Source organism: Coccomyxa subellipsoidea (assembly GCF_000258705.1).
Source record: "Coccomyxa subellipsoidea C-169, whole genome shotgun sequence".
In the NCBI taxonomy this organism is placed as follows: Eukaryota; Viridiplantae; Chlorophyta; class Trebouxiophyceae; family Coccomyxaceae; genus Coccomyxa; species Coccomyxa subellipsoidea.
Window position 1 is genome coordinate 1091522 of NW_005178030.1, and position 25488 is coordinate 1117009.

A 25488-nucleotide genomic window follows, 5' to 3' on the forward strand; every position below is an offset into this window, starting at 1 on the left:
CAGGGACATGAGACGCGCCGTATCGAGACATGAACTAGGAGCGAGATCTAGATCTAGATGGATTGATTGCGTGTACGTACAGCTTGTAGCATCAAATGCCGCGGCAGATTAGTACTAGGAATTTCTTATAGACCGATGGGGCATTGCCGCGTCCATGATGGTGTGCGACTGTCCACCTTGGGGCCCAAGTACTTTTGGACAAATATCCAAGTATATACTTCATTTAAGCTTGAAGGATTACTTTATTGAGTCAGAACATTGGCTGAAGATACAATTACAAGGACTGCTGACTGACGAGTCCTTCCTCGCTGTGGGGATTGGTTCACAATTGCTCTGTTGTGCTCCTAGTATCATAAATTGTATAAGTGCTCCTAAAGTAACTTGCTAGGAAGTGCATTGCTCTATCACTAGTGCCAGCAGTAAGGCCTCGAAAAAACATCGTGAAATCAACGCATTGAATACTTCACACAATCATATTCTCTTGAAAACAAACAGCAAGTTTTTCAACTGCTAGCAATAAAATGCACGAGTCACGCAATGCAAACATATCTTCCCTGCTAATGACAAATCAGCTACAATGCTACAAAATGAATGCCCATATCCTTTCCAGATGCCAAGATTCTCACTGGCTCAGGCAGCTGCCAAAGCTATCTATCTGGGCAGGGGCGGCGGCGTGGTCTCTGAGGAGTACTGGAAGATGAGGGTGCGGGGGTAGGGCGAGGATGAGGCGATGTTGAACTGCATGCGCAGCTTGGAGTTGAGCTGGTAGTTGAGCGTCCACTGTGTGGCGATGTCAGAGTCGCGCAGCTTGCGCGCCATGGCCGCCTGCAGGCTGCGCCCAAAGTGCACCTCCACCTCCGTGCCCATCGTCAGCGACGACAGCAGCGACGTCGGGTCGCCGCTCGGATCCAGTGACAGCAGCCCTGTGCGCGTGACAGTACATGTGTTCAGCCCGCAAGTGCTCCCTCTTCTTAACACGCTGACAACAGGCAGACATTACTTGTGACCAGTATCCACTTACTCCCACCTCCATCAACTCCCTGGACACATGTAGGTTGCTGCAAGACCCAGCAAGAGACAACATGCCTGAATCTGCAGCCGCCTGCACCTGCCAAACTAAAAACCAGATTCCTTAGCAGTACCTCTTTTTACTGTGGAACTTTCTCAATTCAGTATGTATGTCTTCTGGCTCGCAGCCAGGGACATTCCGATAGGTGAAAGCTGGGCACAACCACTTGTTCAAGCGTGGAAAGTTTCTGCCAAACACATAAACAACGATGTGGAGGGAGACTCGGTTGGGCGCGCACCGGGGATGGAAGGCGCGGAGACGAGGCGCCAGCGCGCCTGCCCAAACTGCCCCTGCGTCTGGATCTTGGGCATGAAGCCGTGCGCCGCGCTGGCCGCCAGGTTACTCAGCGCTAGCTGTCCATCCTCCGCCACAAGCGCGCCCGCCAGCTGCCCCTCAAATATGCGCGCCGCTTCAGCCGCCTCCGCCGCGCCGCCCTGCACCGGCCAGCATCGCAGCAGCGTCACCATAGAAGCCTCTGCTAAAAGTGTACCGTGTTTCCTTTGTAGCCCTCACAACACTACTCCATCATGCGCAATGTGCATGACTGTTTTGATGGCGATAATAATAGTTGTCTTCTGCTCGAGTCGCAGAAAAGTGTCCTTCACCCGGAGATACAGATTCTACTTTGTTGAGTTCCTTCCGACATGGTGAGCTAATTGTTGAGCCCGGGCTTGTCCTGGTAAAAAATATGCCAAAATGGGAATGATGCACGGCTGTGCGGACTCACCGCCTCGCCAGCGCCGGCCTTGGTAGGAGTCAGCACAAGGTTCTGCTGCCACGCGGAGGCACGCCCCTGAATCAACGCCTGAACCTGCAGGAAAGGCACACCGCCGCCGCTCAGTGATCTGGCCAACCGCGACACTGTACGCACAATCCTGACACGGACAGCCTTGCAAGATACAATATCTTTGCAGAAAAACAAGGACGAGGGCATCAAGAGCGGGTACCTGGGCCCCCTTGAGGCGCAGGTCGAGGAGGGGGTCGAGGCCGCGGCTGGGGGAGAAGACCAGGCGGTTGGGGTGCTCCCTGTCCAGCACCAGCTGCGTCGCCACCAGGTTCACCTGTGCAGCCATCAACACCACCTCAGGTCTCACATCACATGCACCAGCACACGCAGCTCTCATCACATCAAGCTCATTGTCTCCCCCACTCCTTCTAGTCACTTCTCAAGGCATGCTACATGCCGAAGTGTATACAGCAGCAGTTCACAAGAAATTCACTCTGGAGGAAGATGCCTGCTCAATGCAGAGTGAGGCAGAGATGCACGAGGGAATCAAGCACACCTCTCCTCCATCGAGGTGGATGATGCCGGCGAGTTTGAGGGAGGCTGGGTCGGCGGCGCCGTTGAGTTCGATGTCGCCGGAGATGCTCATGTTGAGGACAACTGGGAACATGGCGCGCAGCTCGGGGCCCAAGTGGATCTTGAGCCCCTTCAGCTCCACCGACTGCGCCACTGGCTGCATCGCCACCTCGCCAGCCTGCGCGCCAGCCCCTTTTCCTATCACTGGGAATCTTAACACATTCAGTACGGCACGAGGACAAGTCCTTCTGTGCATGGGAACCTCCAAGTGGTGCTCAACAAGCCACTTGCCGGACAGTTGGATGCACGACTTGCAGCAGCCACACAAGCAATGAACGAGCATGCGAAGTACTTTGGACACATCAAAATCTGATCAAGGTGCAGACAGCCCGTGCTTGAAGCTAGTTTGTTGCATGTGCTCGCGTGATAATGCTTGAGGCAGGGCAGTGGGAGGGCGCGCCTGCTGCATGTCGAAGCGTGACAGCTGGCGCGCGAGGGCGTCCTTGCCGGTGAGCACTGTGAAGGCCTTGAAGACCAGATCGGTCTCGCGCGCGCGGCCGCCGTCCAGCAGAGCGCCCAGGCCGGACTGCTGGCCGCTGCTGCCTGATGAGGACGCGCCGTTGCTGCCGCCGCCGCTGCCGCCTGGGGGCGACGGGCCCCCCGGCATGAGCGAGGCAACGCCCCGAGACAGGCGTACGTCGCCCCCCACCGCCGGCGCCGTCAGGCTGTTCTGCAGCTTCAGTCCGGCGTCCAGATAGCCTGCGCAGCACAATGGTAGGTGTTCAAGGCAGGCAGCCGTCTGCACATTAGCTCCTGCCTTTCATGCACTATGCCTGGAGTTTACAAAGGCCAGAAACAAAGAATGTATTGCAGGCACGCAGATAGATCATACCTGTGTACACGTTGCGGAGGCGCAGCTCGAGGCCATGGATGTCCACAATGAGAGCGCCCACGGAGGACTCCTTGCCAGCAGCCCCCTTCACAGCGTCAGCGCCTGCTGCCTGGGCCAGATTGGCGTCGGGATTTGTCGCCGCGTCAGCAGTGAGCGGGAGGCCACCCTTCACCCTGATGCGGCCACGCCGACCCACATGCGCCTCCAGTCCCTCAATCTGCACACAGAGAAGATCGCTGACAAAACAACCTTAAGACAACTGACCATCCATCTACTTTCACTCAGTTTCACCACCACTTGTTCATGCAACCAATTCTCTCTACACAAGCATTTGTAGACAGTCAAGGCAGGTGCCGGGCTGATGTGAGTGGCTGACCTTCAGCGCATTGTCAGCCATGCGCACGGTGCCTCCCAGGTTGGTCAGGGGATACTTCAGCCAAGGGCAAGACATGGCCGCCTTGGCAAAATGAGCCCTGCCCTCCACCTGCAAACCCAGCAAAACAACAACTTTCACCAACTGGGCCATAATTGACACGCGAGCTTGCCTCTACAAGGTGTCACACTTGCACGTTGTGCCTCTGAAGTTTCAGGAGGGCCGGAAAATTGAAGAGAAGAGAAAAGAGGGGGCACCTGGGGGCGGGAAGGACAGCCGTGCACGCGCATGGACAGCTCTGCAGCGCCGCTCTGCCATCTGAGGTCGGGCGTCAGCGCTGTGACCAGCATCATGCCGCCATCCTTCACGCTCACATTCACCTCCAGCTCTTCGCTCCTCCCAGACCCAACACTGGCGCCCTCCGTGCCAGCTGCGGCGGATCCACCGTTCCCTGCTGAGGCAGCAACATAATATTCTGTGGCGCCCAGAGAAAGCAGGCTCATCGTGTACACTTGCATTGCATTTGCAGACATGCACCTGTTCACATTAAGTCAGCTAGAGGCGGCAGTCTTCAATTGCACATAGATTCAGATCTGAGATCCGGACTTTATGGCCTCGCCAGAACAGAGGGCATGTGGCACGTTCCTATCGGCTCCCCTACCTCCAGGAACGAATTTGAATGCACAGCATGCCACGTCTGCGTGGCGTGCAATACTGTTGCAAAATTACCACTCTAGAACAGAGACTGGTGCTCTCACCTGGCAGGGCCGGGGAGGGGCGCAGGGGAACGTTGCCGGAGACGCGGACGTGGCCGGAATGGCGGCCGGCCTCGGCAGGGGCCAGGTCTGCGGAGAAGGAGAGCTGCTGGGCGGCGTCGAGGGAGGCCTGCGCCTGCGCCTGCGCCAGGTAGGTGGGCCCGATGGCGCCGTCGTACAGACGCACCACCACCTCACCCTCCGGCACCGCAGCGCTGCCGCCTGCCGCACACCAACCACAAGATATTTCAAAATATTGCAATCGGCGCATTTGCGGTTGACATCTTGCGTGCTCACGTTTGCCGATGCCTTGCTCTTAGTTTGAATCCCGAGCCCCACGAAATTGATTCATTGCCATGGCTAGAATGGCAGATGCTCACACTGAGTTGGCCAACTTTCTAAAGCAAACATGCTCAGCATGATGTTCCTGTCCTGGAAACCTCCCCAGTGTAATTAACATATCAGGAGGCAATTTCAGCATGTCAATTTTTCGAAGTCCAGGATCTTAGCAGGACGGACCGATGGTGCCGCGGACATAGAGGAGGCCGTTGACGGGGGAGTTGGCGAGCCCCACGCTGTAGGAGGGGTGCATGCTGCTGCGCAGGTGGCCCCCACGCAGGAACGGCACTGCCAGACCCCCCAGCGTGCCCCCGGCGCCGCCACCGCCGGAGCCACCTGCGCCACCACCACTCCCTCTTGGGCGCTCCACAACAAACACTCACTGACGCATTAGGGCAGTACTTGCCACTCATGGTGATCTGAACAAAGTATCAAGCCTTCTGTTGGGATCAACAGCTTGCTTTTGGTGATCAAAAAGCTGAAAGGACAATGAGCAAGTAAGGTCTCCTTGCTCGCTAGCAAGGAGCACCTGGTGAACAAAGTAGTGAACAAAATAACAATCAATGCATGTCAAAACAGGACACCAATACCCAAAACAAGGTGAGGAAGCAGCGTAATGCAGCGGTGTTGAGGCCGCACCAGCAGCGGCGACAGCGGGAGTGGCGTGCTCGAGGGCGGGCAGTGCACGGAAGAGCGGCTGCAGCACAGCGACGGGGAAGTCTGTGAGGATGATGGAGGCGTCCTGTGCAGCGCCAAGCAGGCTGCCGCGCACCAGCAGCTTGGCCTCGCCCGCCTTGAGGCCCAGCTCCTCCAGCTTTATGCCCTCTATGCTGTGGCAGCTCCCATTGGCCACCACCTGACCAAGCAACCATTGTCATGTCGTCAGCAAAGCCAGAACAAGTTGTGATCGGTCATCACCAACACTGCATTCAGGACTGTAGAAAAAAGTCAGGGATTAACTTGTAAAATTGCTTGTTGAGGGATGACAGTGCAGCCAGATGTAACGTTCAAAAAAACCCCAATAGATTGCCTGCCATGACGAAAGCATTATCAGGTAAAGTAATGAAAGACTGTACAAAAGAAGGGGAGATGCAATACCTGGTCAAGGCCGTAGTCTCCCCACTGCCAGTCCTGGCCGCGCACGTTGAAGTCCACATTCGTGGCGCCACCGCCGCCGCCATATGCCTGCACTCCTCCGCTCCATTGCCCACGCAGATCCTACACATTGTCCCAGCATTGTCAAATCTTCTCTTTATCCAGAGAAGAATTTAGTCCTCGGTGCATGCGACACCCTTATAGTGCTGCAGCAAGGCAGAAACGGACATACAATTTCCCGTAATTGTGATTTTCATTGAATTTATATTTAAGCACCTGCAGTCCTGGCAGTGTGCCGCGCGGTGTGCTGCCGCCGCCCGGCTTGGACGACTTGCTGCTCCTTGCCGCTGCTTCTTCAGGCGCGCCAAAACTTGCGTCCTCGGAGGACTCCTGCATGCTCGCGTCTGCCTCCATCGCCATGCGTGCCGCCTGCGCCGCCGCTTCCAACTGCCGTCCAAGCTCCTGCGCAGGAGTATCTAAATTGACCAAAAGTCCCCTATAGTGCATCTCACATGCAAGTATTGAACTGTGCTTCGAAATTTAGGGAAAGTCAAAAGTGCCCCTCCTGGTTTAGTGTACCATTGCATCATTTATGCCAGATTGGAGAGATCCCATATGGAAGCTGCCAGCTGATAGGTCCGCCACACGGCAATAACCTCCATACAGGGTCGATCACATGCGCTCTTTCTGCATGGCAACGGGATGTACGATAAAATATGTGGTGTGTATAATTCAGGAGGTGTGACTCACCTGGGCAGCCATGTTGGAGGCGTCCACGCCAGACAGGAACAGGGCCTTGGCGCGCTCGTAGTCTGATGGGGACAGCGCAGTGGCCCTGCTCAGTAGCCGCGCCGCTGGCAGAATCTCCTCCATGTTGGCTGTCGGCACATTCACCTGAGTGGCAACCAGCGAACATGATAAGTCCAGCTGCCCGTATCAAAGCAGCCAACTGAAGCGGACTGAGACAAATTACACCCAAATTATTGGGGTATCATGGCATGAACGGGGTACAGCGGGCTTTGGATGTAAAGGGAGGAATGGAGCCGAGGATGCCGCGCCCAATATTTTTCAGGTTGGACAACAGAGAGAAGGTGGGAGTTTACCTGCAGTCGCCAGCGGCCGCCGCCGGTCTCAAAGGGGGACACGTTGGCCGCGTTGGGGGGCTGCGCAGCCGCAGCCATTTCAGCTGCCGAGCGTGGGATTGTGGCACCGGAGGGAATCACGTACTCCCCCTGCACCTCATACCTGCGCCCAGACCATCCATTTAAGCCACATGCATTTTTGTGCTGAAGCATTTACGACATGCACTTGGTGCATCAGTACACTACCCTGCTCCTGAAGACTGACAATTGCCGCTCTATAACGGCATGAGTACAATAACAATTGCTCATGAGGAGGGCCCATTCCTGCTCCCACAAGCGCATTAGCAATCCCTTCGACCTTCATGTAGGGAGCCCCTAAGATTAATTACAGAGAGAATATGGCGGGCGCGCCTGGAGTTGGCCTGCTGCAGCACGGCGCGCTCGAGGCGGACGACGTCGCGTTCCCAGCGGAAGGCGCCGCTGAGGGATTGCCCCTGCAGCCCGCTGAAGCGCGGCCCAGCCACGGCCACCACCGCTCGGCCCAGCCGCTGCTCCAGATTCACCGACAGCGACGCCTCCTGCACCTCCCCTCGCAGCGACGCCAGTTCCAGCTCATCTAGTAACAGGCCTTGCACCGCGCACTCCACCCGGCTCGCCTCCGCGTTCACCTGCGCACATCAGCGCAGCCACCTCGCGTCAAACGCCATTTTCTCAAGCTGAGACCCTTGATCATCACCAACCAAGTGTATCATCGTGATATGTTAGCGGCTTATTCGATCACAAGTCAATGCAGGGGCTGAAGAAACGGTTCATGCTAAGCGCGCGCACCTCGGCCGACATGAGTAGCTGGCCGCAGCGCAGCATGAAGTTGCCTCCCTGATGGCCGTCGCTGCCAGGCGCCGAGGCATCACCGGCCGCGACGGCGCCGGCCGGCTGCGGCAGCAGCGGCGGCTGCGCGGCCGCACCCGCAAACCGCGGTACGGGCAGCAGCGTACCCAGGCCGCCCAGCCCGGCGCGCCGTTTGCCTAGCAATGCTCCGCCGGTGCCGCTTCCTGCCGGCGCGGCGGCCGGCGGCGCGGTGCTTGTTGATGCGGCGGCCTTGTTGGACGCTGCTGCATTGGTGGCCGGGCTGGAGCCTGGCGAGAATGGCAGCTTCAGGTTGACGTCCAGCGTCTCGTCCGGCCGCTGCCCCTGTGCAAACACCAGGGATACCATGGTCAGCGGTGGGCTTTATGTCCTTAGAAAAGGACAGATTACTTGCCATGTGATCGGAGAAGGGCTCTATAATTGAGGTCATTTTCAAGATGACTTGATGCAATGTACCCAAAGTATAACGGACTTTCCAAACTGACCCACCTTTGCTCGGATCTGGAACCGGTCCTCGGACAGCAGCACGGTGCCGGTGAGGTTGCGCGACAGCTTCAGCTGGTTCACGCGCAGCCCCTCTAGCGTGAGGTCCCCTGCAAACGCGGATGGCCGCCGCTCCTCTTCCTGCTGCTGCTCCTCGCTGCCCTGGCTGGCCTGCTTCTCTGTATTGCCAGGGCCATCCATTGTTGCCATCTTGTGTTTAAATAAAGGACTTTATGAAACATATCTGGAGCGTTCATGCCCTCTCTGTGCTGGCCATACCAAATGACGCGCCTGGTACAGCTCCATACATCAGGATGCAATGAAGCCTGCCGGAAAGCAGAAAATTGGGCAGGCCTGAAATTGAGAGCCTCAAGGTGCCTGATAAACACCATGACATGCAAGTTGAATTGACAGGCCGCACTCACCGGTGGGCACAAGGCGCACGGAGAACTTGGTTCGGCCGTTGAGCTTGAGGCGCTGCGCCTTTGTGGCCGACCCGCGCTCAAGGGCGGCTGCGATGGGCAGCACATCCAGGCCCTTGAAATTGCAGTCGATGTCCGCACCCTCCAGCTGAGGCTGCGCCAGCGCCGTCGCCTCCGCCTGCAAATGTATGTCATGAGCCAAAAAATACAAATAGCTTTATACAATTAAAAACAAGTGGCCAATCTATTATTTCAATGCTATGGAGACAATGATTCAGCAGCTTGGGCCTGTGCTGCCAGAACATGTACCCCTGCATACACCTCAGTGCACGGGCTCGGCTGCATTTGTGCGCCATAGTCACGCAAATAGAATGCAGAGGAAAGACTCCGTTACATGTTCACCATGGATGCAAGGAGAAAAGTTCTGGTGCAACTGCAGACGTCCAGAATCTGGGAGGGGAAGAGAGAGAATATCTCCAGGGGCGTGCCTGTGTGAGGACGGCCTTGACCGCGTCAAAGGGAGCTGGCCGCAGGAAGAGGGCTCCGCTGACGTCGAGTGACGGAGCGCGGCAGGTGAAGCGGTTGGCGTCGCGGCTGAAGTCGGCGCTGCCGGAAGCTGACGCGGCGGGCGCCTCCCAGCGCACGTGCAGGTCGGGCGCCAGGAAAGAGCCCGCCATCGACCCGTGCACGCTGCTGTCGCCCAGCTCCGTCGCCGCAGGCAGAGGCGTTCCCTGTGGCAAAGTCAGGGTCCCTCAGGGTGCACTGACATGTGCATGGCTGCAACTGGTCCAGTACAGATCAGGTCCTTGAAGTAATAATACTGGAGCTCCACTTTGCTGAGTTCAAATACTACAATGTGGACACTGACAGCAAAAAGCGTCAACTCTTTCCTGAGTGCTCCCCAGCTAGGAGCATGGCAATCTTCAGCAGGCTTTCTGTAATCAATAGCGGCTATCCCCATGCTGAGAAGAACATATTAAATATCTTTTGTGTGCCTTGCAGCAATTGTGTGCAGGACAGGATGCTGAAGTGCAAGCAACAGGAGTGGGCCGCGTGCCTTGGGCAGGTAGCGCTTGAGGAGCGATTCGGTGGGCAGGTTGCGGCCTTCCAGCTGCACGCGCACTGCACGCGGATCCATCTCTCCCGCCGGCGACACCCACATGCGCCCGCTGCCCAGCACCTGCCCTCCCCCTAGCGGCTCTGCCTGCCCAACCATGTCAGTATTGTTCAGCCAAGCGCACAGGTGCTCCACCGCCCTCCTTTACCAGGTATCGTACTTATAGTGCTTTGCTCAGGGTGTATTAAGCTTCCAAAGCATGAAAAGAAGCAACAGGAAGGGTAAGCCCTCCGGTAGTCGAGGACAAACACTTGCCATTGCTCCCCTCTCATGTTTTGGGAGCATTGCCTAGAGGAGTTGAGTATAAGCAATGACTTAAAGGTCTGCACCTGGATGGAGTGCAGCAGGAAGATGTCGGTGGAGGTGTCAAGCGTCCACACAGCAGAGGCGCTGGCGACAGGAACGCGGTCGTACGCGCCTGCAGCGGCCGGAAACTCACGCAGCGCCTCCTTGGCGCTGCTGTCCTCCATGGCCTCCACATCCTCCCTGCTCGGGGGCATCGCCACCGCCGTGCCTGCGTTCGTCAGCAGACATCCTCAGTCAAGCTACTCTGTAAGATCTGACGAAGCTGCGCATCTCTGCGTTCCAGCATGGACATAAGCACTCTTTGAGTAGAAATAGTGGACGGTGACCTGCAACATGCAAGCTCCTGGAGAGAGCCTTTGAAGCCCCTTTCAATCAGATCCAAGCCACTACTCTGTGCGGTATACGAGGACATCAGGAGTGGCCAAAGTTCCAGAAGCACAACCCCCTTCAAAGGCTTAGCAATTGCTGTGAAGACCTGTGGCATGCACCTGAGAAGACGGGCGTCTCAAGGGGCCCGGTGCAGTGCAGCACGCCGCGGACAGCGCCGCCGATGGGGAAGGGTGTGGGGCGGATGGCCAGCGTGCGCCGCAGCTCATTCGCCTCCACGCCCGGCACGCTCGCGCTTAGCCGGTACTGCCCCGTCTCCGGGTTAATGTCCATGTCGCCTGCCCCACACCACACCGAGTCATTTACGTACCGCTCTCCTTTTCAAACTGGAGGTCTGTGCTTTCAGCAGTGATTACGACATTGGCGCACTGCTGCTCTGGACCCTTTGTGGAGTGTTGGTCCCTGTTCTACATGCATGCAACTGCATGGGCCTTCAAAACTTGCATGCAGCTACCAAGACGTTCGCCAGGCACAATCATGTGGAAAGGCAATCCATAGTGCAGAGGCAATAAAACCCTACAGGCAAGCCAATCCCAGATTAAGACGGGGAAGGCTGCAATGTGCGCACCGTTGAGGGTGATGGGCACGGCGCCGAAGAAGCCCTCTGCGCCGTGGAAGTACATGCGGTCGCCCTCGAACAGCAGGTCCAGGCGGGTGCGCGAAAAGTCGTCAGGGGCGTCGAAGAAATGGAAAGCCAGGTCGCTGCCTCGCACGCGCCCCCTAATGGCCGGGAACTTCCACGTCTCCCTGTCATTTGACATGATTCGCAGCTTGCCATTAATCCTCCCTGCAACACACCCCAGCTGCTCTCGGAAAAGCTGTGCTTGGTGCAGGTAACCATGTACTGAAGATGGACAGTTGACAGAAGGCCATCATGCCTTTATTTGGGCAGCCGGATTGCAAGACAAATAGGCCTATGTCTGCTTTCCATGTAGAAAGAGCAGATGTAAAAGAAGGTCAGGGAGCATTAGTTGACATATACAAAGATGAAAATCCAGGCGGTGCGGTGTAGTTGACAGCTCACCGCCATAGATGTCTATGGGGAGCTCCACGATGCGCTCTATGAGGGGCGCATGCAGGTTGTCGCCCCAGATGGTGAGATCCAGATCTGCCAGCCGATCTGGGTTGGCCAGCTCCTTCACGTTCAGCCGCAGGCGTATGCGGCCCCCTACAAACATTAGTTCGCATTATTTGCATGCATGCAACATTTGAGCAGGTCGTGCTGCTGTAAAGAGCTAAGGTGCAAGGATGTTCTAGGCTGCCTTTGCCGTGGCAGCACTGTCACTTGGCATCTTGCATGTCATCTAGGTACAGTAGTAAAAATGGGCGTACCAGCCCTAACACGACAAGCAAAAGCTCAGTTTACTGTCAGTGTTGCCGTAGAAGCCGCAGGTCAGGACAGTTGTGCGAGTCCCCGTATGCGTTTCTGCAATTGTAGCATGCACACATTCTGCATTGTCCCACAGAAAGTGACGGATTGACAGGACTGTCTCAAGTTTTCCCTCAGTGGCAGCTTGTTCAGTGCATCACCTGTGGGCTTTGCTGGTTTGCTGCCGGCTTTGACGACGCCAGCCAGCCAGGACTGCTTCTCCTGCTGCGGCTCGGTTATGGTGACGTCCGCGCCGTAAGGCGAGTCTGGGTTACCCTCTGACCGCGACCGCACCCCGTCAGTGCCGCCCAAGTGCTCCTTTGCCAGATCCTGCAGCTGCTCCTCCCACTCGCGCGCCTGCGTCCCTGCTTGCCAACAGCATGCACCTCCCATTCAGCCTCAAATAAGCAACTTGATGCCATTCCAATTTATTTGTGAGGGATGCTGTGTGGAGTATACTAGTCATCTGTTTAAACCATTCATTGTCATTGTCATTGCCTTTGATTGCCAGGCACATCACAGAGGCTGCTACCTGCAAATTTCACACAAACAGGAGGCAAATGCACAGCATGCAGACACACAAATTCTTGATCAAGGACAGAGTGTCACAGATAGCACACCTGTGGAGAACGAAAGAGGGGCCTCGGAGGCAGAGGTGCTCCTGTCTGCAGCAGCCACCTGGCCCTGTGTCGGCGGGGCGGCCACCTGAGGCACCTCAGAGAAGGAGCGCACGATGGGCGCAGAGGGAACATCGCGCAAGTGGCGCTGCCCATTCGGGTTGATCATCGTGCACTTGTCTGAGGCCGAGTCTCGCTCGTGTGCCAACCCTTCGGCAGCACAAAAAATGGGTAAAGCACCTCTGCTACTGCATGATATATGTTTTGTTGATGTGCAACAGTCTTGCTAAATGCAAGATAACATGCATGCACAGCAAGCCCCAATCTTGAGCAGCACGCCTATGGCATCCTGTTTCCAGGCAGGAGAGGTTCGATGTGATGTATGGAAGCTTCCTGCAAATCTCCTCACTGATGCAAGTAAAAGCAGCGAAAGGCAGTGCAGCACACCGTTGAGGTCAAGGGTGATCGAGCGGTAGTCGCGGCCGAAGCGCAGCTTCAAATCGATGTTCTGCACATGGCGGGGCACGGCCTCCCCCGTCAGCGTCGCATACAAGTCGCCGCCGCGCATCGACACCGCATTCAGCGCCACATCGGGCGGCTTCAGCGACTTCACCAGCGCGCCGATGCGCTTGGCCGCCCACGCTCGCACTCCGCCCATAGAGCCTGCCCAAAGCACAAGACAACTAAATTGTCATACCCCTGACTTGATCGGCAAGTCTTGAAACTGTCAGGTAAGGAGGCTAGGGCTACTTGGGGTTCCACTTCTGAAGTTTGCAGGCGCAGCCCTCTCAAGACGCAACATTGCACGATCTTCAATGCATGTGGAAATGGAGGTACGCGGCCCAGTGCTGTATAACAAGATTGCCGGCGTAAAGACCCATATTGGGCAGGGGACGCACTGGCATCGGCGTCGGGTCGGCGGGGCTTGTAGCGCGGCTCGTTGTCCTCGACTTCGCCGTAGCGAGCGCTGAGCGCGGGCGACTGCCACGAGTGCTTGGCCTTGGACGATGCGCGGCCGCCGCCGGCTCCGTCGGGGCTGGTCGACACGACCGGGGCCGGAGAAGGTGCCAAATTTGGCTTGCTCGTTCGAAGCGCCGCAGCGTCCCCAACCACCGGCAATGCCGCCTCCTGCGGGACCGGGTCCACAGGAGCAGCAGGATCCTCTTCTGCCGTCGGCTGCGGCTGCGGCTGGGACTGCAATTCTGCGGGTGCAGGCTCTGCTTCGGCCGCTGGCTGACTGGCCTGCGCCGGCTCCTTGGCATCCTGCGAGCTGTCGGCAGCTAAGCCGGCCTCGTCAGGCTGCTGGGGCGCTGCAGCGGTGCTGGTCTCTGCCTCTGCAGTTTCGGCCTCGGCGACTTGTGGTTCCGGCTGCGGCTGCTGCTCAGGGAGCGAAAAGGAGGGGACATCGACTCTCATGAGCTCAGCGGCTGCCGGCACCGGAGCTTCTTCCTGCACAGTGGGGCCTTCCTCCCTGTCTCCTGCATCCTCCACGGTGCCCTCTTCCACTCCAGGAGCAGCATTCTCTGCCTCATCGGCTGGCGACTCTTGTAGCGGCTCGCCTAGATCCTCCTCTCTGTGCTCTGCAGCGGGCGGTGCCTCTGGCTGCTCCGCATACTCTGCGCCTGCCCATGGTTCTGACCGCGCGTCGTCGCCCTCAGGCATGTCTGTTGACGGCGTGCCCTCTGCCACAGCGGGCTCCAGCTGGCCCTCGGAGCTGGCAGCTACCGCGGTTTCTCCCACCTCCTGCAGCTCCTCCTTCTCCGCCATGGCCGCAGCAGTCTCCGCCGTGGATACATACATCCTCCGGTGGGAGCGGTGCAGGGAGAAGTGCTGCAGCCTGTCCTCGCTTGACGCGAAGACCCCTGTCTCCAGGGGTCGCGCATCTGCGTCGGCTGCCGGCACCTGCAGTGGCCCCTGAGCTGCCTCGCCTTCTGCTGAACTGCTGTGATCCATATCCTGTTCTATGGTGGCGGCGGTGGGTTCCCTGGGAGGGAACAGCTCCTGGAAGCGCCTGCGCAGGCCCTCCAGAGGGGACGCCCCAGGAGAGACGAACGGCGCCTGCCACGGCCATGCCCGCTTGGCTCCCACCCCGTCCCGCGCAGTTCCCTCTATGGCTGCATTTCCAGCTGCGGTCAGCTCTGTACCAGCGGCCTCTCCAGTCTCACCCTGTTCTCCCAACTCAGCAGCCTCCTTGGCGCCAACGGTCTCCAGCTCGCCATCAGCTGCTCTGGTTTCCGCAACATGAATTGAACTGGCCTCCTCGGCTTCTGGCACTTCCATCGCATCAACAACGTTGGACAGCTCCGCGTCGTGTACGGCTTCAGCAGCAGCTGCAGCCGTGTCCACAGCAGCAAGATCCCGGGCATTCCACATGCTCCGTTGCAGGTCCTGCACAAAATAAGCCATCACGTCAGCCTAACAGTAATTAACATCTACTACAAACAACGCTTCCAAGAGAACTCCAATCAAGCAACAATTGCGAGTACTGGAGGAATTTACAGTCACCTCAACAGTGGCGCGGCCGTGGCGCAGGCTGCTCCGCGTGGTGCGGCGGAGCGGCTCTCTCAGGCGCTGCCACTCCGGCTGATGCAGTGACCGGCTGCCGCCATGCTGGTGCATCTCCCCCTCGGGGCCGCCATGCCACCTGGCGTCCCATGACTGGTTGCTCCAGGCCGGCCTCGGCCGCAGCGCCTTCTCCTCCTGCCGCTGCCTGATCAGGCTCCCAAACACCTCATGCGCGCTGGGACCCGAGCGCTTAGATTTGCCCGATGAGACGACTGCAACGCTTTCATGAGCAAGCGCTGATTCGTCGTCTGAAGGCGGCTGCGGTAGTGATTCAGTGCTGGCATCTGGCAATCCATCTGCCCTGGCTGCTGGCTCGTGCGTGTCACTGCTGTCATCGGCAGGCACATCGTCACCCATGACATCAACATCCATGCCCGTCACGCTGTCCGCCTGCTCAGTGAGCGCTGCAGGCGCTGCACCGGCGTCTGCATGCTGCTCAGGGACCGCGCTGCTCTCTTCAGCCTCCGCTACCGCTGGTGCTGCGACAGCCACTGCGGCCCGGTCACCCACAGCTGCGACGCCCTGTGGGAGCGCTTTGCGGCTGGCTGGATTCTGCCGGAGCACATCGAGCGGCATGCCCTTTCGGACCTGCAGGGGTGGAGCCATGCCAATTTTTGGCCTCAGCCAAGTGACGCTCCCCACTCTGCTTGAAGCTGGGGTCCTGCTTGGCTCCCCTGCATGCTGCTCCGCACCGCCAGCCTCCAGCTGCCCGTTCGCCATCCAGTCGTCGAAGCTCAGTCCATCAAGCTGACCTCCATCCTGCTCCTCTGTTCTGCTGTTGTGGGCTTGAGGCGTGCTTTGCTGGTCATCTGTTCCCGGCTGCAGCTCTTGCTGCTGACTAGACACACTGTCTCTGTGCTGGTCCTTCTCAAAGGAAAAGTCGCCGCTCTTCACGTCGGCTGCCACGCTGCCGCCATTGGCATGATCTCTGGCTGAGGAGCCGTTGCCAAAGTAGGCGCTGACGGTGCCAGCGCCCAATCCAGCATGCTCTTCTTGGTTGTTGCTGCTGTGCGGCTCTTTGCCGTTCGCAGCGCGCACCAAAGCGGTCTCAGCGGTGTCGCTGCCCTTCCGCCGAGACTTAGTGCCCCGACCGGTGATGGATGCGAATGGCGAGGAGCCGCCAGAGGCTGCCGAGAGCTCCACGGCGCTTGCAGCAATACCGGCGGACGCGCGGGAGCTTCCTGCAGCTTCGCCGGAGCCGGGCTGCGCTCCCGGGGTGGCCTCGGCAGCCGGGGCGGGTTTTTGGCGCGTTGCCTGTTTAGGCGCGGGCAGGGCTTTCACCACCTTTTGGCGCCCCTGCGGCAGCTGCGCGGCTGCGGGGTGCGAAGAGGATGTTGAGGGAGGCGAGTCAACGCTGCTGGCCTGAGCAGACCTCTGCTGCAGTATGAGCGCCTCCAGCTCTGCCCTGCTCTGCATCAGCTCCCTGTCGTCCTTTGATACAAGCTCCAGATCAGCGCCAACCTGCAGGGGGACAAATACTGAGTCTTATGGCTCCTCCGTATTATTGGCAGGCTTGTCAGAGGTCATACTGGCAGCAGGAGAGCAAGGTGGGCCTTTTCAGACTAATCATGTCTCCGTCCCATAATTGAAATTTCCAGCTGTTCTGTGGTATATATACAAGGTCGGTCCGGATTTCTGCCACGCATTCCTTCGCCATCCAAGGGGCCCTGCTGCGCCAAGGTTGCGATAAGCACCTCGTAACCCTAAATATAGGCCAGCACACGCCAGATTTGGCGGCACCCCTGACAGGAGGTCTTTCTAGGGCAGTCTTCCCTCCTCCACCAAAAAGAAGCCCCGGTGCAGGTGCCTCAAGGGTGGATTCCCAAGGGGGACAGCTCTGTCGAGGGCCGGTGGGGCTTCCAGCTCGCATCTGCACGGCTGGAAGTGTGGTCCGCCCACATCCCCCACCAATTCCGGACAGGCGCTGGAAGGAGTGCTGCTTTTGCCTCTCTCGTTCCCTCTATCGAAAGCTAAATCCACACGTGCTGAGATCCTTCCTGGGGAGAACCCTCCTCCAAAAGCAATTTGTTTTTGGCAATGGCAGGGACTGCAACCTTCAACACACCCAGTTGTAAGTCCTAATCAGACCCAGCAACTGGGTGTCAGGTCTGTGAGCTCAATATGACCGCTGTTGTGCACGGGCGATTAAGGGGCAATGCTCCATCGCAAAAATCCCCAAAGCAAAACACTCCGGGAGGGCAACTCACCGCTGGCCGGAAGTTGAGCGCTGAATCAGGGGCCGGCGCGAGGCCGCGGCGGGCTTCGGCCTTGGCGACCTTGGAGGACAGGCGCGCGGCGTTCCCTGCCAGTGGCTGATCCTGCTCCCCGGTCCCTGGCATGCTCGGCAGCAGGTGCTGCGCTATATCTGACTCCAGCCCCTGTAAAAATTGTCAAAAATGTAGCTACTGCTTGTGCGTGTATCTATATTCCTCCAGGGTGCGTGCTATGAGAGCATGCAGGTCGCATCAAGAAAAGTTCAAAATGCTAATTAACGGAGCAAGACAACATTGCCAGGACATGATGGGACCTTCAAGGCATGGCACAAGGATTGCTGTACCTTGGTGAGGCCAGGCAGGAAGTTCCTGGCGGAGGGCTCAGTGTCATCCGGGAAGCCAAACCAGGAGAAGTTGTCCGCCTGGACCAGCGACACCTGCACACCAGCACCGATCTTTCTGTACCAGCACTCCAAAACGACAACTTGTCTTTCAACGCTCTTTTGATGCGATGATGCTGGCAGGATGCTGTGGATGAAAGCCACTGCCATTCGCATTGTAGCCTGCCCTTTAATGGGGATCTGGGGGCCCTGTTCATATAACATGCACAACTGATGCCTACGCACAGAGACATTGCTGCTGAAAAGCCCACCTTGGCGCTGTCGGCATGCAGGTGCAGCACCAGCTTGCCCTGCACCAGCGACTGCACCGGGTCCACGCACACAATCACCTCCTGCAGCTCTGCGCTCGACCGCTCGGCCGGCCCGGGGCCCAACTCCACCGGCCCAACCGCCGCCAGAGGCCCAAAACCCACCAGCCCCGAAGGCGCCACCCACTTCACCCGCCCCAGACCCACCTGCACAGTAGGGTGTGTCATACTGCCCTCTGGCAATTTTGTGGCGCGTAGGCAATTGACCAAGTAGAGGTAGTCCTCCTTGCCCAGTCAGCCAGAAAGCTTCTGCGACAACCTACACCGGTCCCCGGTCTGTTTCGGAACAGAAGGCGGCCGAACGAGCAAGAATGCCGTCGGAGGAACATCGCAGTTTTGCAACATGCCATCTCCAGAGAACAGGATCTCAGATGTCTCACAAGTGCGCATGGCCCGACAGGACTGCCACTACCATCCCCGAGAGCAAGGTGCTTAGCATCCCCGGTCAAAGAGAGGATCTGCGAGAGAGCAGTATTCAAGGCCGGACAGTCGAAATTGAGAGAGGATGGCTGACCTTGCGTTCCAGCAGGATCTCCGCTTGCGCACATGCCTGGGGGATGTATCTCCGGTTCAAAGACCCGACCACCCACACGTTGGCCGCAGCTGTCACCAGCGCAAGCATCAGCAGCACAGTTGCGGCTGCCTTCACGTACCTGCAGTGTGCAACGAGCTCTGTTGTGCATATACTGCTAGCGCTGGTGGAGTAATTTTATTTGGCAGGCCATGGATGCACGGGCAAATGGCCAGAATGAGGCCATACCATTTCTCGAGCTGGTGTCGCTGGCTGTATGCAAACTGCAGCATCGCGTTACCCAGCGCGCGCAGCCGCTGGAGGACCTGGATGGCTTTCTCCAGTGCTGTGTCAGGCCAGCCGCTGATAGCTTGGGCTGCAATAAAGGACACCCTGTCAGATGCAGCTTTGCAGACAGAAACACCCACTCGGTCTGTTCCACTCAAATAGCTCACCTGGGGCTTTTGCCTTTGTCCTCTTGACGACCAACTTCCCACGGGAGAAGCCCTGAATGCCGGACCTCCCTGCACAACAGATGTGCCCCAGTAATGCTCAATCATGAGGGCGCCAGATATTGCTTAATGGTGTAATTGACACCAAAACATGTAAAAATTGTGCGAAGGCACAGAATGTGATGAGGCAATCCAATCTCGGTACCTTGGAAAAAGGCGCAGTGACGCGACGTGAGGTGGCCGACACTTTTACAAGGCGCACCATATACATTTTTTTGGAACAAAGTACAGAGATTTCGTTGTTGCGTTGAGTGAAGGGGCCTTGTGAGAGGCAATAAAAAGGGTCCTCCAAGCAAAAGCATTGCGTTCAAAGGCTTTTAGAAAGTAGCAAAGCCCCTTATTTGTGGTTTTTTCCTACTTCTGTTGCATCTCTTAACCAGGAACGCACGCTCTTCTCAGTCCAGTTTCAATGTGACCAGGTGCAATGCGTCAGTCCGTAAGAAAGTCATCAAGTAGCATGGTAGTGACATGCACCTATAAAAAGCATGCTTTTATTTTCTAAGAAACACTGTCCATGTTGCGAACGAGTAGGAAATGAGGAAGTGAGTGGCGCGCACAGCTAAGAGCGTAGCGGCCATCCATCTCAGAGGCGAGGCACATGCGCATTCACTTTCGAGACGTGATAATGCACGACAATTGTGAGATTTCTGACATCAAATTCTGAAAATCATAGCAATAATTTTATTTAGCAAAGCATTATCTCTAACTGCTGAAAAATATATCAAGTTTGATGACTCACATGTGTTTGGATGTTGCGGGCCTCAGGGCGCCCTATCCCTTCCAGCCTGCATGCAAGAGCAAGATACTTTGTGTTAGACCTTGTGTATTATCGCACAGATTGAGGGACAGCAAGCTCTGTCGGCAGCGTCGGCCCAGCACTGTGACAAGAGCAGAGCAAGAGGGATCTGGCACCGAGGTAGCTCCACGATCTTGCATCCTATGCAGATAGTTTCCTTGTCATTTTTTTGTGCGTGTTGAGAGACTCCAGCGCTTGATCAATCCCAGGGATGCCCCTACAGGGGTGACACCAGGTTTATGAGGTGGCCTTGGCCACCCTGCAGTCTGACTTTCATAGTCTTTCTAAGCCTCACAGAGACAGTGAATTAAACTTGCACGCCCTCAAAATGCACAGCGTGGTCTACAGAACAGCGATTTAAGAATTGCCTATCTTGCGGGTGTGCTTGTGCAGAAGAGCGAAGGAGAGGAACCCTTGCCACCCTGGATCCGTGGTGAGCGTGAGCGCAAGCTTGCTGCAGACGAGGGATCAGATTTGCTATTTCCGGTCTACTTGATAGGCTCTGCGTTGGTCGCCATTGCAGCGGTAAGACAGTCTCCCTTAGCATAAAACTGACAGTGATGATGGGCTTTGATTCTGGACATTCAAACATTCAATGCAATTGACAGATACTGACATCAACATGCTTAAGTTAATGTGGGGGTTTCATTGTAGCTAAAACATGTCCATGGGGGGCCAGGTGGGGTCCATTTTTGAATTTGCCAACCGCAATCCAATCTTTGGCGTGCTTCCACCGAGCAACTTCCTGTGGGCGCCTATCCTGCTCTTTTTCTCCATCACTGGGTTCCCGTCAGCAGGTGTGTGCGCATCTTGCCTGATGCACCAGGTGTTGCACAGTGCCTAGCAAAGCGCATGAGACGAAGCACCGGTGAAGAGCATTTGGGCTCTTAGAGTTGAAATATGGAGAGTCACTTGTAATCTCTGACGCAATTTTAGTGACCTGGCAATGAGCGAACATCAACCTGTTGTTCCCAACCTGCACCCGCTAGCTCCACAAAAAAATCGATAGAGGGAGCAGGATATGGGAAGCCCTGAAAGCTCATGCTTGTGTACAGGCTTTCTTTTCTTTAAGGCAATCACTGCAGCCAACAAGGAGGCAGAGCGGCAGGACAAAATAGACGGGTATTGATGCGTGGAGCAGAGTCAGTGACGCACCATGGCACAATGGCTTCATACAGTGTTATGTGTGCCTTGAATCCTCCAATAAAACTGGAGGCAGCTGGGACAGCTTGGGTTGTTGCTGTACCTTTCGCCTGATTGGGAGTAGGAGAAGGAGCGCCAGGGACTTTTGCACAAGCTGCACGCTGCTGGGGGATCGTGGAGCGTGGTCATAGGCTTAATTGCTTCACACGACTGCATGTCGAATTCTATGATGAGAAGCAGCGGGACTAGGGAAAAGCAAGGGAAAGTATGAGGAAGGAAAATTGATTCAAGTTCTAGCAAGATTGACAGCCTGGTCCGCTCGAGATACAATTTGTTTTCTGTGAGGCAGAGGTGGTTGAATGTTCCTCTTGAGCAGCCAGGGGAGCGCTGCACTGTTTGAGTGGGACTGGATGTCGCGAGCGTCTGGATCGCCTGAGGTTTACGAAATTGGGAAACAGTACACAATTGTGTCGCCAACCAGTGTACCCATGTGTGCACACGTGGTACGCACAGGGTCCAGAAGATTCAATGCTGGAAGAGTCCCACATCTGTTTAAAGACTGCAGTGGGAGGCATGCCTGATCATATTAATACTATGCAGTACATGCAAAACAATAGTGCTTCTGCAGGTCCTACCTATACTGGCAGCTTTACACCAGACTCGCAATATGTACACAACAGGCTACACTCTATAAACTTGATGTACTCAATGCTTCAAGATCTGCAATTCTTGGCTCGATTCAAAGATACTAGTACTCCTCCCACTCCTGCCTTTCTGTTGAGCATGTCGGAGCCCTGATGACGCTGCAGCATGCATGCCAGGGTCCTAGATATACTAATAATACTGGTAGGACACCGCTGCATATGCATGCGCAGATCGCCAGGCATGCCAGTTCTGCTGCATAGCCTCTTTGGTGCATTCCATCAAGCAGTGAGGTCTCAAGGCCAGGGTTTCTTGTTCTGGATTATCCGTTTTTGAGCATTGTCAGTGCATAGCCAGACCAATCAGTTCTGTGAGCTGCCTTGCGCCAGTGAGCACTTCAGATCAGCACGTCAGCAGCAGTCATCTCTACTTTTGGAGTCTTCTGCGCTATGTGTACCCTTTATTTCCGCCAGATTTTCTTCTCTTGGTTGCAAACGTGCAGCTGCAGCGTCTAGCAAAACCTGCCCTCATTATAGTTGGGAATGCCGTGATGACTCAGACAATTTTGTAAATCTACAATTATACAGCACAATTGGTGTACTGCTGCCGCACACACCCCCTGCCATTCCCTTAGCATTCTACAGTGCCTTCGGGCGATCTGCGCCTCATTTGGGGCTCCCCTGTCTCTCCTTGGGGAGCAAGCTCCCGCGCTTTTTTATACTTCCCAAGCTGAGGACGTCAAAGAGCAGCGCTGCCTGCTGGCTGACGGCGCTTTCTGTGTCGCTGACATCATCACATGATGACCTGGCGGGTGATGTCAGCACAGGCTCCTTGTAGTGGTCCATCCAGTGCAGGATCTCCAGATTGCCGTGCGCATCCTCCACCAGCGCGCTGCATGAATCCACCTGCTCACGTAATGCATGCACCTGCCGTCAGGATGACAGCTCTGCACAATATCTCAGTCAGATGCAATCCAGGGTGGTTGGACTGCTTCACACAACGGGACTGCATCCTTCTCAGTTACCTTCTCCAAGCTCAGCGTGAATTGGCCTGGAGTGCGGAAAGTCTGCCAAGAAATAGGCCCGAGCAAAACCCGCTGCTGCAAATAAGTTGGCGGCTGCATCTAGATCTACCCTCTTGTTGGTATTTCCCATGGAGGCAATTGCAGTGATGTGAGTCAGAAACCATGCTGCCAAATCTAATAATAGGGTCAAACTTGCCTTGGCTCACTGGGGATCGTACACTTACTGGCTTCTGCTTGGATCTGGCGAGTCCAACAAGGGGCAGGATTTTGGCAGCCTTGAGCGGCGGCTTGTGTGCAGATGCTCCTGCAAGAAACGCTTGTCATAGCAAGGGTCATAGTTCAGCGCAAGAGGTCAGCGAGCACCCAGTCGCCGTCGTTAAGGTAGAGGACGCCGTTGATGGTGCGGATGCGCGGGCAGTGAATGTGACCGCAGATTACGCCGTCCGTTCCCTGCCTCCGCGCCTCAGCCGCCAGCGCATGCTCGTACCGGTCAACCACCTCCGCCGCAAACTTTGACTGCACAGCACAAGCACAAGAGAAGTCATAAGGGCGATCAATGCTTTGTTGTTGCATGAAGTGCACTCACCTAGGCAGCCCTTTCTATTACTTTGGTGCTCACACTGCCTTGATGTCTCCATTCCCCTCTGTCTACCCGGGGATGGTTTAGATCCCCTGCCAACAGGTCTGCTTGTCCAAATTAGACATTTGAACGGCCGGAGGCATGCGGTTGCTCTCGTGCTGATCAGGCACCGTTACAAGAGACCCTATTGGCAATTTGACACACTTGTAGGGGCAGCAGTGTTCACCATGAAAGTTCAATGCAAGGGGTGCTCACATATACTGAGTGCAGGCACCTTGCAGTGGATGTGGGCAGCGAGTGACCAGTAGGGGAGCTTGAAGAGGCGCCGCACAGCCTTGATCAGGATGTTGAGGCTTACAAAGACGTCGTATAGCAGGTCGCCCAGAAGTCTGGTGGCCGTGTGCGACAGGTGCACCGTTGTGTCGCACCTGCAGCCCACAAGCTTTTGCACGTTAGATTCTCACTATCACATCTGCACAGCTGACACAGTGCTGAACTCAAATGAAAGTGGTGGCTTTTCTTGTCTCTTCATGCCAGTTGCTACCCACAAGGTGGCAGGAAAGGGGTCTTCCCAGGTGGCTATTGTGCCGCATAAAATGCAGAAATGTATTTTTAGAAGAATTAAAGCAAGTAATGGGTGGTGATTTAGTTGGAGGGCGCTTGCCTGTCCCCGTGCAGCACAAGAAAATCCCGGCCGTCTGCTGTGCGATGCAAAGTCTCCATTACAACCTTGACTTGCCCAAATGTGACCAGGCTGTTGCTGCGGCACACATAAGCCAGCATGATCAGTAACACCAGAGGACATGAGGCAGCGAGTCTTGGGTCAATGGACGTGAAGAGGGGACAAGTGCAATTAAAGCACGGATACCTGTTGAGAAAAGACCTGACGGCCTCATCATGGTTTCCAGGCACGTAAATGACCTCGCATGTGTTCGCCTGCGCATGGGCGAATTTTCTCAAGTACAGGACCCAGGCAGAGACAGCACAAAAGATACCAATCGGTCACTCTCGAAGTTTTTACCATGTCCAGTAGTTGCCTAAGGATCGCGCCATGGCTCTCCGGCCAGTACCTGCCACGCTAGAATTGAGCAGTGAGCGGGGTACGAGCAATAGAACACTCCAGGACAAACAAAGATGGAACGAGCACCCACCATTTATTCTTGAGTTTCCATCCATCAATAATGTCCCCTATAAATACAGAGATGGGGCTTTCAGTGTACTCAGCTTCACATTGCTCACAACAGTACTATCCTGTATACAGAGCCTTCAGACAAATACCACTTGGGACATGCGTTTCTAGTAGAGCAAACCTACCCACGAGATAAAGCTTCTCTGTCTTGATCTGCGGAGCACGCCACGAGCAGTGTTGAATACTTTGAGAGATATTTGCAAGAGCAGTTACAGGAAAGTGTGTTACCACCGGGAAGCCATTCTGGCAGACTTTATGATAATTGAAAAGGTCAAGTTTACTTGCGTACCTGTTGCAGGAACGGAAGCAGAACGTGGGCCTGAGACTGCGGTGTTCCTAAGTGCAAATCGCTGATGAAGACACTTCGGTATGTGAACGTCTTCGAAGCACTCGCTTCCATACTTGGTCTAGAAACGTTAATGCAAATTTGATTTGCCGCTGACGCATTAGAAAAGTGTTGCCGCCGTGACTGAACGTGCCTCAGAACCACCTGCTGTCGGCAAGACTCTCCTGGCACCCGAAGGATGTTGTTCGAGCTTCCTTGACCCAGCAAATGCATTGTAACCGGCTATTCGATGCATTGATAAATAATTGCATGAAAAGTGCAGTTTTGGGCGCTGATTGAAACCCGCTCGCTTGACTTCCCTCTTGGAAAGGCATCGGAACGGAATCTCGGAACCCCATTTTTTTGCAGATACGCTGTTCGCCTCTGTAACGAACGGGCTGTTCAAGGCAAGGTACTTTTCTGATCTCACAATCCCAACAATCCGTGAAAGCTATTAATAAAAATTCAAGCAAGAGAATTTTACATTGCAACAGCGGGAATAACTTAATCCTTGTGTTTCTCAGGCGGCTGCAAATGTCCGAAACTCTAAAGAAGTATAGTGCAACCTGCGAGTCGAGTTCAAGAGGTTTTCCCCCAAAACCATTGATATCAGAGACAAGGTATTGTTTGTCGCCGCAATGGAGCAGCCTTCACTTCCTGGCGCAGGCTTGCCACAACCAGAGAAAATAAAATTGTCGGGGTACGATCCTGAAGCTGCCTTCTTGGCCAGAAGCTGCATTGCTGCGAATTGACATTATTTGCAAGAGGCAAATATGTTGACCATTGCATGTGACACCTGTGATATA

At 55.9% G+C, this 25488-nt stretch overlaps 2 protein-coding genes across 2 annotated transcripts; one reads left to right on the forward strand and one right to left on the reverse strand.

Annotated features, from left to right (window-relative positions):
* Positions 1–651: 651 nt before the first annotated feature.
* On the reverse strand, positions 652–24757 carry COCSUDRAFT_67117 (hypothetical protein; the record flags this gene model as incomplete). Its single annotated transcript, XM_005645677.1, has 43 exons — positions 652–923; positions 1308–1503; positions 1797–1880; positions 2017–2130; positions 2353–2547; positions 2887–3128; positions 3262–3478; positions 3638–3745; positions 3892–4085; positions 4393–4611; positions 4909–5064; positions 5368–5584; positions 5827–5946; positions 6100–6285; positions 6574–6717; positions 6927–7055; positions 7295–7573; positions 7734–8096; positions 8262–8434; positions 8681–8855; positions 9166–9408; positions 9696–9881; positions 10124–10308; positions 10589–10765; positions 11056–11274; positions 11512–11655; positions 12018–12221; positions 12477–12683; positions 12921–13136; positions 13373–14861; positions 14979–16499; positions 17246–17416; positions 17596–17688; positions 17904–18107; positions 18475–18613; positions 18721–18847; positions 18927–18995; positions 22286–22469; positions 22589–22630; positions 22952–23104; positions 23443–23596; positions 24037–24104; positions 24647–24757. The coding sequence occupies 43 exons, from the start codon at positions 24755–24757 to the stop codon at positions 652–654; spliced, it is 10089 nt and encodes a 3362-aa protein (XP_005645734.1).
* COCSUDRAFT_83521 (hypothetical protein) lies at positions 20179–20908 on the forward strand (the record flags this gene model as incomplete). Its single annotated transcript, XM_005645784.1, has 3 exons — positions 20179–20304; positions 20459–20576; positions 20835–20908. Coding segments are annotated over 3 exons (318 nt in total), but the record flags the coding sequence as incomplete, so codon positions are not given.
* Positions 24758–25488: the final 731 nt, after the last annotated feature.